Source organism: Electrona antarctica, assembly GCF_951216825.1.
Source record: "Electrona antarctica genome assembly, chromosome: 5".
In the NCBI taxonomy this organism is placed as follows: Eukaryota; Metazoa; Chordata; class Actinopteri; order Myctophiformes; family Myctophidae; genus Electrona; species Electrona antarctica.
This window is the reverse complement of record NC_136810.1, coordinates 21,744,701-21,763,921: the sequence shown is the minus strand read 5'-3', so window position 1 is coordinate 21,763,921 and position 19,221 is coordinate 21,744,701. Positions and strand designations below refer to the sequence as shown.

Genomic DNA, 19,221 nt, shown 5'->3' with positions numbered 1-19,221 from the left:
GCAGAGCGCACCATGAGGTGCACTCACCATGCACTGCTGGTATGACTGCGGCTCTGAGTCCTATAAAGCTCTCTGCTGCTGTCTAGGTTTGAAATACAGCAGTGGTCAGTGGTCCCTCATTGCCCGACACCGACATACACACATACCCAGCCGATACATATACCCCCTATTGACCGTATACCCATTTTGAAACGTACTTTAGTTACGTCATCGAGAACAGCGGCTTCTCATTGGCTGGTGGAATGTACCGACATACATACCCTGATTGGCCGAGCGACGCCACCGACATACATACATACATGGTCCCTGATTGGCCGAGCCACGCCACCGACATACGCAGCCAATTACAAGTATTGCACAAAGTAACTAGTACAAAAGGTGCCATGTGGTAATCCACCCGATACAGAAAGACCAAGTCTCAGATGAGTGTCGTATATGGTTTCGTCCTCCAGGGGGCAGCAACCTCAACAACCACTTTGTGTTCTCCCCGTCGGCGGGCTCCAACGTGACCAGGCTGCTGCTGAACGAGCCCTACGACTTCGAAGGGGGTGCCGACACCGTGTGGCGCTACAGCCTCACCGTGCTCGTGTCTGACGGGAACCTGAGGGCTGGGGGGGGCACCCGCTCCGTGGCCCCCCCGGGGAGCCCCGGGTACCGCGCCGCTCGGACGCAGACGGGCACGGTCATCATCGACATCCAGGTGTATGACCCGGACCTCGTTACGGTCATCACCACCACCACCGTAAGTCCGGGAGCAGCGGAGACTAACTAAGGACATTTACGCATCAGTGAAATATTGGATTGAAATATTCAGGCCACGTAGCAAATATTATTTGACACATAATATATGGGCATGATTTGGGATGTCCCGATGATTTGGAGTATCTGCCGATACAGATTTTCCCCGATCCGATATTTATCTCTTCGAGGGGCAGTAGCCCCTCCTATGCCCAGCTTTTGTGTGTTCGTGTCAATCATAGCGATGATTTGATTGGCTGAGCAAAGTAGGCTACGTATTGAGGATAAAAAGTGAGGACAGAAAAGTGAGGACGGAAAAGTGAGGACGCAAATTGTGATTGGCCGGAATGAGCTTGTTGTTCACTTCACACAGGTGTGATTTTTATAGAACACTTATGCCATATCACAATATCCAAAATCACAGACAATATCCCGTCTAATACCATGATATGGATATAATATTGATACTAGGGATGTCCCGGTGACTTTTTCTTTTTTTACGTGATCAGCCCCGATTTCCGATCACGTGGTCGGATCGGGACAACCCTAGTCATGATTAATTCACCAGCAGCCTGGACGGCTTGTTTCCAATGTCACGCTAACAGACCTACGTCATGCTATAAGAACTACGTCACGCTAACAGACCTACGTCATGCTATAAGAACTACGTCACACTAACAGACCTACGTCATGCTATAAGAACTACGTCACACTAACAGACCTACGACCTACGTCATGCTATACGAACTACGTCACGCTAACAGGCCTACGTCATGCTATAAGACTGATAGTGCTAACAGATGTAAGTCATGCTAATAGAACTCACAGACATAAGTCATGCTAACAGAGCTAACAGATGTAATCATGCTAACAGAGCTAACAGATGTACGTTGCGCTAACAGAGCTAACAGATGTACGTTGCGCTAACATAACGGTTCCTCGGCAGCCTCGCGTGACCTACATCCCGCTGACAGAGAACACGTTCAGCATGGCGGACTGGTACGTGTGGTTCGTCATGGCTCTGGGCCTCATGCTGCTGCTGCCCCTACTGGTCTACCTGCTGTACTGCTGCTGTCGCTGGCTCTCCACCCTGGACCTCAGCTGCTGTGAGCCCAGGACAAAACGGTGAGTTTATATACAGTAAGCTGCAATGAGCCCAGGGCATGTATGTTCGTACAGTAACTATGTATGCCATATACAGTATCATAAAAGAGTGTTGCACAAAAGTAATGAAAATAGCCAACACATTGCGAGCTTGTTGCTCGGCTAGTTTTAAAAGTCATTTTTGAGTGGTGTAAACCACTCCTACGACTGGCTTTGTTAGTATACGTGTCTGTCTGTCTGTGCTCAAAAAATGAGCATGGTTGCTACGGTCACCCAGTTCACCCGGGTGCGATTTCATTACCTCAGACATTACGTCAGACCACAGCTGATCAGGCTATATAAGACCTTACACCACTCAGTTCACACGGGTGTGATTTTTTAAAATGCTTTTTGCTTTTTTTCACCCAACAACGACAAATTATGTATTACCGTCAGTGTATTTATTGCCAGGCCAAAGGAGATAAGGCAGGAAACCTTTGCTACTAAAAGGTGTGTGAGCATAGCAGCAACGCAGCCGATGTGCATTAGGACATGTTAGTCAAGGTGCTTCCAACTGAGTGAGCTGAGGAGATAGTGAATAGTAGGCCTACGTGGAATGATGGTTGTTGACACTTCACTTGTCCTGTTTTACAGCCTCACAGAAGAAGAATCTGGTAAGAGTGAACCTTCATTGTCGCGCCCGCCCGCACGCACGCACGCACGCACGCACGCACGCACGCACACACACACACACACACACACACACTCGATCTGACAGCGCTTGTGATCTGACAGCGCTTGTTTCTGTCCCGTTGCAGAATCTATGCAGTCAGACGTCTTCCTGGTAAGAACATCATCCTTGTCTCTACATGTGTTTACAATGTGTAACGCCCAGGATTCAACGGGGGAGATGTTATGCATTTTGTCATCAGTCTGAGACACTATACTGACTGTACTGCTACTGTTATGGCCTGGCTCTAAAGCCCACAACTAAAATGGGTAAATCACTCAAGTAAAAATGAATGAAATAAATCTTAGAACTAGTTTCCAACTGAAGCTACCGGGGAAACATTCTGCCCAAAACTGATATGAGCAGAAGGATCAACATATAGAATGTCAGAACAGGTCAGTTCCATATACAGTATGCATGAGGGTTTGAGGTTTTGAGGTTAGATTTAGAGTTGCTGGCCAATTTTGATGACATCTGATGATGGCATCTCCATGTATTGGCATTCCCATATATGGGCTTAATATTGATGACATCAGGGATCTCCATCCCTTATGATGTCACGTGATGTCACGAAGCATGACCATATATGGAGACGTGGGGTGACGGACGGACGGGACGGACTGTCTGACGGGAAATGCATGTTTTCATAGTAAATGCGACCTGCAGTCGCAATAACGTGATTTCACATACTTCCTTCTGTTTCAGGAAGTGACAAAGATCCACACAGTGTTTGATGGAGAGGAGGTGGACCCAGGTACACACAGTATACTATATATTATATTTTACTAAGGTTATTTGAGCTATAACTTTTAACCTTTAAAATCTTGTGTACTATCTATTATCCCTAGGACTTTATGAATGAATGAATCAATCAATCAATCAATCAATCAATCAATCAATCGGAGCTGTTTTACAAAGCACCAGTAGTCTGTGCTTCTGTGTTTTGATGTCCTGCCTCAAACAAAAAAGAAAATAGAGTGTGTGTGTGTGTGTGTGTGTGTGTGTGTGTGTGTGTGTGTGTGTGCGCGTGCGTGCGTGCGTGCGTGCGTGCGTGCGTGCGTGCGTGCGTGCGTTAGTGTCAAACAGGGTGTATGAGTACAACAGCAAGTCTGGAGCGCGACGCTGGAAGGACCACAGCGTTGCACCCTCCCTGCCTGGTGGCAGCGCGCTGATGACATCATCACGCAGCACCCTGATGACATCACAGGCTGAAACAGGCCCCGCCCAGCAGCCACAGAACAGAAGTGGGGGGGAGGCCGCCAACGCGATTGGACGGTCCGATCACGCAACCGCCTCAGACGCGTGAACGTCACGACGACGTCAATAGAGCAGCGAAGTCTGACTTCACTGCCGCTAGAGGGCGCTATCCCCCTATGCTCAGCTTTGTGTGTGCGTGTGAATTTTAGCGATGATTTGATTGATAAATAGTGAGGGCGGAACATTTAAGACAATTGTGATTGGCCAGAATGACAAAAAAGTGGAGAGAGAAAGCGAGTGCAATGTCCGGAACCGGCGTCAGCCCCGGGCGGCGTCATTTGGGGAATTCGTTTTTTCTATGGGAATTCCAATACAAAATGCTGTGACCCATCAGGGTAGTGGGAGGAGTCAGGACTTGGGTACTCTGTGTTGTGGACAGTGATGGACAAAATACTGTCAAATAAATACTCGAGTATTCGCAAGCACAAAGTACGAGGTACATTTTCAGGAAAAAAACTATTTACAAGCTCACGTTTTGTGCTGCGACGTGTTGTGAGCTTGTGTATATCGGCTATGGTCTCTATATTTGAAATAGCTGGTGCTTATATAGTAATTTCTAATCTATTTATTTTTGTAAGTTTGGGTCCCAAGAGTCCCTTCCTAGAAACGTAATGGAGTCAAAAGTACAATATTTCTAGAGTGGGAAAAAAACCCTCTAAAGATGTACACAGTGTACTTAAGTAGTGTATAGGCCTACTGTGATTACTGTCCACTGCTGATCATGTACATGCATGTCATTATTTTATGGTCACGTCAGCTGTCATTTGTTATCGAATGAATACAAAATAAACACGTAAAATAAATTAATGAAAACGTTTATTTCACTTCATTTAAAAATTACCAACATTTTGTACAAACTCCCCGAGTCAAAAGTTCATACCCTCTCAACCCCTCGTAGGTCTTTAAGAGAGTGTAATACATTTTTCACCAACTTTTCTTTATGATAGATAATAGATGTTTTCATATCTGACTGGATGTCATTTCATCTGGTAGACAACTGAATCTATTACTTGTGATCAGCAATCAAATATCTATATTATAAATGTATTGTTTTGAAATGTACAGAAAATATATTATCATTGAATTGTCTTGGTGGCACCTCGACCCATGATGGATTTCTTAGTGTTTCTTTCAGGTTTCAAAAGCATTATGTAACACTTTGGTCCAAACAGTGCAACCAAAATGCCAAAACTAGATGCTAGAATAGCAAATACTTCGACTACATCTGCATATTTGCCTGGAGAGCTGATATATGCTGGGATGAAGGCTATCCACACGGCACAGAAGATCAACATGCTGAAGGTGATCAACTTGGCTTCATTGAAGTTATCTGGAAGATTCCTTGCCATGAACGCTAAGACAAAGCTGACGAGTGCCAGTAAACCGATATAACCTAGTAACACTGCAAAACCAACTGTTGATCCCACTTCGCACTCATAGACTATTTTATCACTGTAGTAGTCTGTGTTTTTATAAGGAGTCGGTGAGGCAGATACAAGCCAGGCTATGCAGATTATTGCCTGGATGGAAGTAAGAGTAAGAACTGTTCCTCTCTGCTGTATTGTACCGAAGAACTTCATAATGTCTGCACCCCCAGGCTTGGAGGCCTTGAACACAGCCAACACCACCATAGTCTTTACCAGGATACACGAGACACACAGCACAAAGCTGATCCCAAATGCTGCATGCCTCAGCTGACAAGTCCAGAGTCTTGGATGTCCAATGAATAGAAGTGAACACAAGAAACAGAGTTTCAGTGACATCAAAATTTGGAAGCTGAGTTCTGAGTTGTTTGCGCGCACCATGGGTGTGTCTCGATAATAGACGAAGATTCCCAGGACAATAGCAGAGATGAGCGTTCCTAACAATGAGATGGTTGTCAAGGAGATACCCAGGCCCTCATGGTAGGAGAGGAACTCCATGCTCTTAGGGACACAGTGGTCACGCTGGGGACTGGACCAGAAGTCCTCTGGACAACTGGTGCACTCTGTAGAGTCTAAGAGAAGAGAAGATTAAAGGGACAGACAAGTACATAACAATCCTAAAAGAATAACCTACTGTTCTTATAGCTACATAATATGAACTTACCAGTCACATTGCTGATCTCCCCCTCAGAGCAAGCGATGCAGTCAAAGCAGCAGACAGGTTCTCCTTTCCTTCTGGCCAGACGGGTTCCAGGGGAACAGCTCTCACTGCACACTGACCGAAGAGGCTACAGAGGAAAGTAACAATGATCAGTTTCAGTCCAAACTGAATTACATTCAAATCATGAGCCCAACATGAGGTATTGTAGCCAGCCAAAATTGACCTTTTTTGTTTCAAAGTTCCAGAAGATTCTGTCTTCATCGAGGATGAGTTCTTCACCTGCGGAGGTCGACTTCTTGTAAAAACCTACATGCTGAACCTTTGTGCTTCCATCTGGGAGCCACGCCAAGTTCATGACATCACATATTGGTGAAGCATCACTGTTATCATCAAATGATACTTGATCACCAACTGATGTGGTGAAGTTGATCTTTCGCAAATAATACACAAGCTAGCAAAGGTGACAAAAAAATTTATGAAGACCAAGAGACACAATTCAAACGTGAAATATATCCAACTAGAAACTAGTAAACTGTTTAATACTGTCACACCTGCCATGGCTGGACTGTCTGCAACGTGGCACAGCTGTGCCCAGTGAAAGGCCCTCTTCCTGGCACACACTGCAGCATGTCATGGAGGGCATGGGCCAGAGAATACACAGCCTTGTACACAGTAACCTCTATCCTGAGGTCAGACACATCTAGCAGGGTAGTCTCTGCTGTCCCTAGGTCCTCTTGTCCAGTACACACCCTTCCATCAGCATCCGCCCACTCTGACGGAAGGGGTGCAAATTTACACTGAAACGTGTGCTCCCAAAACTGCCTCACCTGAAGAAACAAATGTAATATTTAAACAAATAGTAATTGTAAAGCATTACATTCTCCCATTCATACATACACGCATGCACGCGCACGCACACACATTCACACACCGAACGCCGATGAGACCATGCAAGTCACCAACCTGCTAAACGGGAGCAATTAGAGGTTCATTATCTTGCTCAAGATACCTTGTGAATATCTAAAACCAGACATCAGATTGAAAGCTCAAATAGTCAATTAATCGGTAACCCTTCATTTTACGGTACGGTAATTACCAGGTAACTACCAGGTAATAATAGGTAAGTACCTGGTATTACCTGGTAACAACCAGGTAGTAGTTATAAGTATTTACCCATTAATTACCTGGTAATTACATGGTAACTTCCAGATACATTACTCAGTAATTACTCAGTAATTACCAAGTATTACCCAGTATGTATAACTATTTACTGTATAATCTCCTGGTAATTATATGGAACTTACCATGGTAAATGACACACTGGTTGCCAGGTAATTACCAAGTATGTTCCTGACAATTACCAGGTATTTATACGTTTTTAGTATGTAATTACCAGCTAACTACCCGGTATTTATAAGTATTTACTCTGCAACCAGACACGATACCCTGGTTGCAGGTACTATAGGTATGTAGGTACTATAGGTATACCAAGTATTTTCAACAACTACCAGGTATTTACTCTGCTACCAGGCAAGTTACCCAGTAGGTACTAGATCATTACCAAGTATTTTCCTGACAACTACCAGGTAATAACATGGTAACTGTATTCACTGTGTTTACATGGGTACTACCCATGAAACACGTGGGTAGTAGCCTACCAGGAAATGACCAGTTGTTACTAGGTCATTTCCTGACAACTACCATGTAATTACCTGATAGGTAACCAGTAAGGAAGGAGGAACTGTAATGTAAAAGGAAGCGTGCTCTATTTCCATGATATTACCATGTACCTACCTGGCAATTGTAGATTATAATCCTCCCCATTACCCATCAGGGTGTATTTTGAACTTTGAACTTTGAATTTTGAACTGGCAATAACTGTTAATTACCAGGTATTTACTGTGAAAATTAACAGGTAAAACCAAGCAAGTTACCGTGTAAGAAAGGTGGAATTGTACTGTGAAAGGAAGCGTGGTTTGTTACAGTGAAAGTACAGGGTAATATTATGGAAACAAACCACGCTTCCTTTCACAGTACAGTTCCACCTTTCTTACACGGTAACTTACAAGGTTTTACCTGTTAATTTACACAGTAAATACCTGGTAATTAACAGTTATTGCCATGGGTAGTACCCATGTAAACGTATTCTTTGTATTTTGAACTTTGAACTTTGAATTTTGAACTGGCAATAACTGTTAATTACCAAGTATTTACTGTGTAAATTAACAGGTAAAACCAAGCAAGTTAACGTGTAAGAAAGGTGGAACTGTACTGTGAAAGGAAGCGTGGTTTGTTTCCATAATATTACCCTGTACTTTCACTGTAACAAACCACGCTTCCTTTCACAGTACAATTACACCTTTCTTACACGGTAACTTGCTTGGTTGTACCTGTTAATTTACACAGTAAATACCTGGTAATTAACAGTTATTGCCAGTTCAAAATTCAAAGTTCAAAGTTCAAAATTCAAAATACACCCTGTTGGGTAATGGGGAGGATTATAATCTACAATTACCAGGTAGGTACATGGTAAATATCATGGCAATAGAGCACACTTCCTTTCACAGTACAGTTCCTCCTTTCTTACTGGATACCTATCAGGTAATTACATGGTAGTTGTCAGGAAATTACCTAGTAACAACTGGTAATTTCCTGGTAGGCTACCCATGCGCCCATGTAAACACAGTGATTACAGTTACCATGTAATTACCTGGTAGTTGTCAGGAAAATTACCAGTTGTTACTAGGTAATTTCCTGACAACTACCATGTAATTACCTGATACGTATCCAGTAAGAAAGGAGGAACTGTACTGTGAAAGGAAGTGTGCTCTATTGCCATGATATTACCATGTACCTACCTGGTAATTGTAGATTATAATCCTCCCCATTACCCATGAGGGTGTATTTTGAATTTTGAACTTTGAACTTTGAATTTTGAACTGGCAATAACTGTTAATTACCAGGTATTTACTGTGTAAATGAACAGGTAAAACCTTGCAAGTTACCATGTAAGAAAGGTGGAACTGTACTGTGAAAGGAAGCGTGGTTTGTTACAGTGAAAGTACAGGGTAATATTATGGAAACAAACCACGCTTCCTTTCACAGTACAGTTCCACCTTTCTTACACGTTAACTTGCTTGGTTTTACCTGTTAATTTACACAGTAAATACTTGGTAATTAACAGTTATTGCCAGTTCAAAATTCAAAGTTCAAAGTTCAAAGTTCAAAATACAAAAAATACGTTTACATGGGTACTACCCATGGCAATAACTGTTAATTACCAGGTATTTACTATGTAAATTAACAGGTAAAACCTTGCAAGTTACCGTGTAAGAAAGGTGGAACTGTACTGTGAAAGGAAGCGTGGTTTGTTTCCATAATATTACCCTGTACTTTCACTGTAACAAACCACGCTTCCTTTCACAGTACAATTACACCTTTCTTACACGGTAACTTGCTTGGTTTTACCTGTTAATTTACACAGTAAATACCTGGTAATTAACAGTTATTGCCAGTTCAAAATTCAAAGTTCAAAGTTCAAAATACACCCTGATGGGTAATGGGGAGGATTATAATCTACAATTGCCAGGTAGGTACATGGTAATATCATGGAAATAGAGCACGCTTCCTTTTACAGAACAGTTCTTCCTTCCTTACTGGGTACCTATCAGGTAATTACATGGTAGTTGTCAGGAAATTACCTAGTACAACTGGTAATTTCCTGGTAGGCTACTACCCACGTGTTTCATGGGTAGTACCCATGTAAACACAGTGAATACAGTTACCATGTTATTACCTGGTAGTTGTCAGGAAAATACTTGGTAATGACCTAGTACCTACTGGGTAACTTGCCTGGTAGCAGAGTAAATACCTGGTAGTTGTTGAAAATACTTGGTATACCTATAGTACCTACATACCTATAGTACCTGCAACCAGGGTATCGTGCCTGGTTGCAGAGTAAATACCGGGTAGTTAGCTGGTAATTACATACTAAAAACGTATAAATACCTGGTAATTGTCAGGAACATACTTGGTAATTACCTGGCAACCAGTGTGTCATTTACCATGGTAAGTTCCATATAATTACCAGGAGATTATACAGTAAATAGTTATACATACTGGGTAATACTTGGTAATTACATAGTAATTACTGAGTAATGTATCTGGAAGTTACCATGTAATTACCAGGTAATTAATGGGCAAATACTTATAACTACTACCTGGTTGTTACCAGGTAATACCAGGTACTTACCTATTATTACCAGGTAATTACCTGGTAGTTACCTGGTAATTACCGTACCGTAAAATGAAGGGTTACCAATTAATCTTGCGAATAGACAAATGCATCAACGGATGTGATCTTCCCTCCAAGACCAACTTATATGATGAACAAAACTTGCAGAATCATCAAAGAAACATAGTCACCCCAACAACGGATTGTCTCAGAACATGCCATATTAGTCCAATAAATAAATGGGAAGAGGTTGGAATAAATTGCTTTATTTAGTTTCTCAACTGATTCTGACAGGACATTATGGTCTACTAGCCAGGATAAAACAAATCTACCCTAATCGGCTCACTGCAAAAATAAATTTGCCTTAATCCAAGATGCCACTATTGACAACCTATTATATGGCAATATTTTCTAAATTTCATTATGCTTTAAGTAGCATGTGACATGTCAAACTAGGGGTTTTTCATGATTCTGAATCCATTCCAAGCATTAGTTTTGCATGAAAAACACCCCTTGGACTAAATTTGGCCATAGCAAATAGCCATGCCCCCATGGCTATGGCCGTTTTTAGCCCAAGGAGTGTTTTTTTGTGCAAAAGTAATGCTTGGAATGGATTCAGAATCATGAAAACCCCCTAGTTTGACACGTCACATGCTACTGAAAGCATAATGAAATTTAGAAAATATTGCCTCATAATAGGTTGTCAGTGGTCGCATCTTGGGAAAATTTAGGGTAGGCCTATTTGCAGTGAGCAGATTAGGGTAGATTTTTTTATCATGGCTAGTAGACCTACAGTAATGTCCTGTCAGAATCAGTTGAGAAACTAAATAAAGCAATGTATTCCAAACTCAGTGAATTTCTTTACTTTGTTTACTGGACTATATGGAAAATGGCTCCACAGTCACAGTCCACAGCCACTTTAGACTGTTTAGGAGCTTCTTCTCTGGGCCAGTCTCACTGATAGTAGACTGCTGTGATGTGAGAGTGCAGACTAGCCAGCACTAATACGGATCACCTGAATCGCTGCCTTCTCCACCCCTCATGTCTAGCTCCAGAGTCTTGAGCTCAACAGTGTTGTTAGCTCCACTGTTGCACTGCAGTGTGTCTATGTAGGTTGTGCGCCTCTTGACATTCTTGCCCTGTGTCCCGTGTTGGCTCCCACAGTGTCAGTTTACTGGCCACCAGTAACCGGGTGCCCAGCCAGACTCGTCCTTCTTTCCTGTGGTAAGTCTCCATAGAGGTCAACGTTTAGGTCCACCCATGTGACACCTGGTGACATTCGTAGCATTCTTGTGTTGACATCATCCAGAGCATTTTACTGCTCTAATGTGAGCGTCCATGTCTCGGCCTCATACAAGAGTACTGACTTCACTGCAGCTATGGACAGCCAACTCTTTTTTTATTTTTCTTCTTGAGGTCTTCTCCCATTTCCCCACACTCTCCTCATCCCAGGGCAGGGCGTTCCGGACAAGTAACCTCCGAACCTTCAGATCCTGTTCTGTTGAAGGCAGAGATATCTGAAGTCCTCGACTGCCTCGAGCACCGTCCCATCGGCAGTGGCACTGATGTGTTCAATGCCAATACTTTAGTCTTCGTGGCATCGAGCTTGAGGTCGATCTTCCTGCACTATATTCATCCATCCATCTTCAACCGCTTATCCGTAGTCGGGTTGCGGGGGCAACAGCTCCACCAGAGTGTTCCAGACTTCCCTCTCCAGATCAACATTAGTGACTTCCTCTTGGGGGCCCTGAGATGTTCCAAGGCCAGTGAGTCGATGTGTTTCCTATACGCTTTGGTCTGCCCCGGGGTCTCCTCCCAGTGGAACGTGCCCCGAGGACCTCCCTAGGGAGACGCCCGAGAGGCATTCTAACCAGATGCCCGAACCACCTAAGCTGGCTCCTTTCCAGGCGAAGAAGCAGCGACTCTACTATATTTCTACTGCCAGTAGTAGTTATGTTCCTTTCTCTGCTGTATCCGAGACTAGGGAAAAGTCTGTAATCGTGATGGAATGCACTCGCCTAGTCTTCCTCTGAACCAGTGTGAATCCCGATGTGTCCTCCTTGCCACTGCGTGTCTCAGGACATGGTCCATTGCTACAACGGATTCTCGATGTGGGCCAGGGTGTCGCCCCGGAAGGATGCCCGCGATTATCTCAAACTCTTTGTCACCAACAGTGGTCTGAACCTTGGCTCGAGTCTGGCTGTAGCTTGCCTCAATGATCGGGACCATCTGCCCAGGACCTCCTATAGGCCCAGAGAATGTTCATGAGTGAATGCTTGGGCCTGCACCGTTTGGCTAGACAGAGGGCCCGAGATGGGATGGATGTGCATGTGAAGGTGATCCAACTGAAATGTGTCTCGTTTTTTCTTCTCATCTTCTTCTCTTTCAACTCTGACCTCCATGGTGCTGAAGAGGGTACGTATAAGTTGCCAAATCAATGTGTTTTTGTATTTGTATTTTTGCACTATTACTGTGTGTGTGTGCAGTGTTGTTCCCTGAACGCGTTCAAAGAATGTTCGTTCACGAGCGCGTTCATATTTTGGGTGGACGTGAACGGAACGTACTGTATTTCTGCTGGTTGAACGTCATTGTGAACGCGTTCATTTCTGGTGTGTGTGAACGTCACTTTCTCACCTTCAACTTCGTTCAAGAGTGAGTGTTTCCATACAGCCTTCCAGGCTAACCCCACGCTAAAACACACCCTAAACAGGCCTTAATATCTAGCGGAAAACCCACCAATAAGTCCTTATCCGACACAAATTAACTAATCTTTCTCAGCCGTACTACAATTTCACTGGAGCGCGCAGCACGCAACTGCACGAGTGCATGATGATCCTGTCATGCAGGCCGACAGGCAACAGACACAGAACATCCCGACTCCCGACCCAAACACTGATGAAACTTGTTGTTTGATTAAACATAATGTGACACGAAAAATAGCTTCCAATAGCTTGTTATTTTTGTGTTCATATCGCCTTATACGGCCAACAAAATACATCTCCCTCCGGCTCCCACAGACTAGTGAAGCGCAGTAATGCATGATTTATTCTTCTTGGTACAAAGTGTTCCGTGCTGAAAATAACTGATCTACAAGCTCACAAAGCGTCGCGTCTGCGGCGCGTTGTGAGCTTGTAGATCAGCTATTTTCAACACACAGAGATATGCAGGGCTGTGAGAAACGAGAACATTCAGAAACTTTTGCCTTCACAATAAAAGCATGCAGCTTTCACAAATGTGCCCATAAAAGACAAGGAAAAGGATTAAGAATTTGCTGGCATTTCACATTGCAAAAGAGCTATTATTTCCAAAATGTAAAAAAATGATAAGGAATTAATTTGGATAATGGTAATAGAGATATTGTAAAATGTCACTTTATTAATCCCAAAGTTTGGAGTTCATTCCCAATAGCAGACTTTATTCCTATGGGCTGTGGCAATAATAATAATACAAAAAACTATGAAAAATAACTATTATAGTTAATTTTTTTGGAACCATGAACTTTAGTTCAAAATTTTGAATGATGAACTATGAACTGAACGAGTACATTATTTAAATGTTGAACTGTGAACTGAACTAGTTCATAAAAAAGGGAACTTTCCCAACACTGTGTGTGTGTGTGTGTGTGTGTGTGTGTGTGTGTGTGTGTGTGTGTGTGTGTGTGTGTGTGTGTGTGTGTGTGTGTGTGTGTGTGTGCAGGCTACGTGATTTGCACATTGATCTGCACATTCTTATTGACGAGACACTATGGAGTCTAATCGCTGTTTCAAACGCCACGTTGAGCTGCGTTCCTAAAAAAATAAAAGATCACCTTGAACGTTGATATTAAACAAGAAAAACATAACTATACTCACTATGATATTCTGGTGGCTGTTGTCCAGGTCGTTTTCGGGATGCACTTTCAACAAGAAGTCCTGTAGGCCTGGTATGTCTCCGCGGTGTATCTCGACACCCAGGGTGCCTCTCAGGTAGGGCATGAAGCGAGGGTCCCGGAGGTTTGGGTCCGCTAAGAAATCCACACCGGCTACCCACTGTAGGCCGGTGACCTTCTGCCTCACCACCTGTTGATTGTGAAGTACGACCTTTACTTGTAACAGACTAGTCGAGCATTTTTATTAGGGATGTCCCGACTCCCGATACACTTCTTTTGTTCCCGATCCGATCTCGATACCACAATTTCTGTGTTAGCCGATACCGATACCGAATACCAATAGGCTACCAGAGAATAATGTTTATGATAATAAAAACAAAAGAAAATTACTTATTTTATCTCGTATTGTTAATAGCAGTTTGGGCAACTCCAAAGCAAACTCCACATGCCCCAACATTTTATTTACCTGCCATAGTGTCAACCCCTTACCGCTGTGTCGGATCTGTGGTTAGACTGGCATATTTGCCGATACCGATATGATCCGATATGACCAAAAAGGGCCGAAACTGATACTTTTCCAATACCGATACAGTATCGGGACATCCCTAATTTTAATATTGCAGTATTGATGCTTTCACTTAAGTAAAGAATGTGAGTGCTTTTTCCACCACCGAGTTGCTTGAATCAATCACATCGTCATGTCATCCCAACCTCGTCCATGAGTTTCAGCGCCCGGATGCCGTGTTCGATGACGGCGACCACGCGCGCCGTGGAGCTCTTCATGGCGGAGACGATCCTCTGCAGCTGGGCGGGGTCGCTGTCCCAGGGCAGCAGCCCCACGTAGGCCAGGCAGCCCAGGCCCGAGCGGGACAGCTCGGCCTCCAACAGCTGGCCCGCGTCGCGGCCGTACGCGTCGTCACTGTACAGGAACCCCACCCACGTCCACCCGAAACGCCTCATGATCTGCAGCATAGCTCGCACCTGAGAATGAATTGATTGATTAATTGATTAATGGAGAGCCGGGGGATGAATTGAATCTTTGATAAAGTTGTTTTAAACTCAGATCCGGTGTCTATCGGTGAGACATGACCTTTGGCATGATCTGACACGATAAGTTATATTGTGTACCAACATACTCTACCATCATTCATTCATTCATTCATTCATTCTCTCATTCTCTAGTAACTCTACCATACAGATTGTATATTGTATAGCCTATTGTATTAACATACTCTACCATACAGATTGGACAACATTACATTGTATTCATGAAAAATAAGTTACATAGTGCCACTTTAAATCTCACAGGCTCCAGAAGTTAAACCATAAATGATCTAAAGATTATTTTACAGGCTCCAGTAGTTAAACACACCATAATTATGGTTGCTGTCGGGCAGAAATCTCTAATCTCCATATTCTAACATTTTGTGTTTTTTGTTGTTGTTTTTTGTTTATGCTCTATTTGATCACACTACAAAAAAGTAGCAGATCCACAAGCTCCGGGACGCAGCGCGAAGAGACGCATTTTGATCTTGTAGATCTGCTCCTTTTGCCATTTTAGAATTTCAATCCTGAAAAGTACCAGTTGTTGGACCCTATTGTAAACAAGTTTTGATTGATTGATTGATTGATTGATTGACTGAAGTATCTATTAACAGTTTGCAGAATTACAGTACATTCCAAGCACAACTCAATACAAAACTGTGGACGACACCATAAAGCATTACACTTGTTTACAATAGGGTCCATCATTTTCAATTCATCATAACATTTAGAGCCAAAAACAGAAAATCATCATAGAGGAGGTAAAAAAGGGGGAAAAAACATAAACAGTGAGGGGGTGGGGGTGGGGGAATTTGATTTTACTGGGGCCAATTTCGAATTGCAGCCGTCCGTAGGTGCCCTTTGAGAGCGGTTTTGAAGGAGTCAAGGGATTTGCATGTCTTAATGACTGTTGGTAGGGCGTTCCACTTGTTGGTGGCATATAGCGAAATTAATTTAGACCCTTGTTTGTGCCGAATCTGGGTTGCACATGGTTTGTTGAACTCCCTCTGGTGTTGTGGGTGTGGACTTCGTTAACATTAAGGAAGTATCTAGACAGGTACATGGGTATCTTGGTGGTGTATCGAATCTTGTGGACCAGACCCATTGCAGGATGCTGTACTCTGTCGTCAACCCTAAGCCATTCAAAGTGGGCAGCGGTGAGGTGCGTTCGGGGAGTGAGGCCAAAGACCAGTTTGTTTTAAGGGCCTTTGAGGTGAAGTGTAATGGTTTATGGTGTCGTCCACAGTTAACGGTTGTGTATTGAGTTGTGATTGAAATGTACTGAAATTCTCCAATCTGTTAATACATTCTTCAATCAATCAAGCAATCAATCAATCAATCAATCCAGTTAATGTTTCCACCCGACAGAGGAAACATGAGGTGATAGGGCAGCGGTGTTAATGTTTCCACCCGACAGAGGAAACATGAGGTGATAGGGCAGCGGTGGCCGAACGGTTTGCGGAGCGGTCTTGTTATCGGAAGGTCGCCAGTTCGAATCCCCGGACCGGCACGTTCAAATTACCACCGCTGAAGTGCCCTTGAGCAAGGCATTGAACACCTACCATGAAATGTTCTATGAGCAGGGTCTGGCTGTAAACAAGCATCTCGAGCTTAGTCCATTCACCCTGGGTAAACAAAGAACTTTGCTTTGCTTTGCTTATATGCATCATGCAATGTCAACTCACACCCACTAGAGGGAGGTGTTTGTCAAGTCAAGTGTGTTCTTGGTTCACCTGGATGGCGCTGCTTATGATGGTTCTGAAGAAGGAAGGGTACTGGTGCCGGTCGCTGAGACAGGAACACATGGCCCAGTAACTTATCTGAAACACACAGGAGCAACACCCTGCAGTATAAGGCTATGGGACTTTCAGTTTTAAATCTCAAATCGAAATCAGACCAGCCTCTCCTCTTTAGTGGAAATTTTGACCTACTCACCAAAGACGGGTTGTGTCAATAGAAAGCCTACTTTCCTTAGTGGACGCACTCTGAGCCCCCCACCACACGTATAAACACACTTCATACAAATAAATGTAAATGAATGAATCAATCAATCAATCAATCCACATTATTACTGCGCCCTTATTTTCTATCAATGACAATTCATGGAGTTTTTGTTTTTGTCACATTCCTAAACCAATAATTTGACCCTTTGACTCTCGCTTAGGAAAGCACAAAAACAAACATTCATGCGGTATGCAATTGACCCTTTGATAAGCCCACCCAATTCACTCAAGCTGTGCTTCTCCCCCATTGAGATGCATGATAAATGACAGGATTTTTTGGACACAATTAAATCATTAAACGCATTTATTCAGTCAGTTTAAATTTGCAATTGTGACAAAAAAAAGCTTAGGTCAGGATTTTGAAGGCGTTCTTTGGATTGGCCTTAGTCCTAAATGGGGGGATGTCCCGATCACGTTTTATTTTTGCTCCCGATCCGATTCCAATCATTTGATTTTGAGTATTTGCCAATAACGATTTTACCCGATCCGATATTTATATTTTCAAAGAACACCATGCCATATCATAAGTTTCACAACAGTACAAAATCACAGGCAGTATAGTCTAATATCATGATATCGTGATATCATGATATCGATCCCTTTTTTTTTTTTTGCTCCCGATCCGATACAGATCATTTGAAAATATTGTGATCGGCCCCCAATTTCCGATCATGTGATCGGATCGGTACGGAAGGTCGATCGGAAGGTCCCTGGAACAACATATTTTCAGATGGGGGTCGGCGGCCAATTACATATAGTTTTGGGGGTCCTTGACATGAAATTGTTTGAGAACGACTGACAGAACGAATGTTTTTTTTTCAGAAAACTGTCAGGATTTAGAAGAAGATTTAGAATCGGTCTCGGTCGAAATGGGTTAACTTACCAGGGGCACTCTGTACAAACCCACCACACTGGAGATGGCGATAGAATTGGCCGAGGACTCGGCACCCACGATGCCAAGCGCTGGAGGCGAGCCGACGCAGCCGTCGTCCAACCGGAAGCGCTCCTCTCTCCCACTGATCAGCGAGAAGGCGGATCGGAAGCCGACTCCGAGCGAGTAGCAGGTGTCGTAGAGGTCGTAGCCCAGGGTGACGTTGGGCAGCAGGCCGGGGTTACTGTTGATCTCTGATATGGCAAACGCCATGGTCTGGCCCTGTCTGAACACGTCCATGCTGAAACTAAAACAACAAAATGGTCTGGCCCTGTCTGAACACGTCCATGCTGAAACTATATATATCGCGTTTTTAATGTCACGATTTAAAAAATCTAATTGCAATGTTCAGAATTGATTTGTACCCGTTTTACCTGTCAGAAAGACTGACTTTATCTTTCTGCATTTAACTGTATGATTATATTGTTTATTGTTTTAAAATGTTCTAGTATATAGGCCTGGGCCGTGGACCAGCGGTCCAGGCACCTTTGCTGGTAATCCAGTCTGTCAGTGTGCCACGGGTTCGACTCCCGATCAAGACGGCCTTTACTGCGTGTCACCCCCCATCAATCTCCCCATTTCCTGTCAGCCTACTGTCTATCCCTCCATAAAAAATATAAAATAAAGGCAAAAGCCACACAAAATAAATACAATAAATTGTTTGAGTATAATAAAAGCAGCTTGCTAAGTAAACTGCAATATCGAATTGAATCGCAATATTATAATTAAGAATAGCAATGTTAATGGAATGGGAGGTAAGTATACCCCTATTTATAATCTTCACGTTTCCCATCTCAAAAACCAATGTAATATATGAGCAATGAAACAGCTGCACAGTAAATCAGATTTTAACCCATGTTGGACTAAGGTAGATTATAAAAAATGTCTAGCTATTTTTCAATAGCTAAAGTAGGCTATAACATAATGCTTAAAACCCCAAAAGGGGTTCCCGTCCTGAATGGATTAAAAATAAATCAAATAAATATCTCATCATCTGCTTTTTGATGATGGTTAGCACACACTGCACACTGTTTAAAATAAAGCAATAAGCTACAAGTGGTCTCAGGTTACCTCGTATTTTATAATGGCTGAGAGGCCATTATTTAATTTTTCAAAAATAACATATTATTATATGTTATTTTTGAAAAATTAAATTCACTGAAAATTAACATATATGCACGGCTTGGAGGCCTATATTATAGGCCTCCAAGCCTTGCATATATGTTATTTTTCAGTAGCTAAAGTTTT

At 43.0% G+C, this 19,221-nt stretch overlaps 2 protein-coding genes across 2 annotated transcripts in view; both read left to right on the top strand.

Moving 5' to 3' along the window:
- Positions 1-12,395, top strand: part of LOC306923188 (cadherin-related family member 3-like) — a gene marked incomplete at both ends in the record, with an annotated part of 32,866 nt that extends 20,471 nt beyond the window's left edge. The window contains 5 exons of the mRNA XM_079501216.1: positions 453-742; positions 1,685-1,863; positions 11,292-11,351; positions 11,580-11,694; positions 12,207-12,395. Of these exons, the coding sequence (XP_079357342.1) occupies positions 453-742; positions 1,685-1,863; positions 11,292-11,351; positions 11,580-11,694; positions 12,207-12,395 (833 nt within the window). The remainder of the gene's footprint in view (positions 1-452; positions 743-1,684; positions 1,864-11,291; positions 11,352-11,579; positions 11,695-12,206) is intronic.
- Positions 1-19,221, top strand: part of LOC306923894 (extracellular calcium-sensing receptor-like) — a gene marked incomplete at both ends in the record, with an annotated part of 92,345 nt that overhangs the window by 43,601 nt on the left and 29,523 nt on the right. The window lies entirely within an intron of this gene.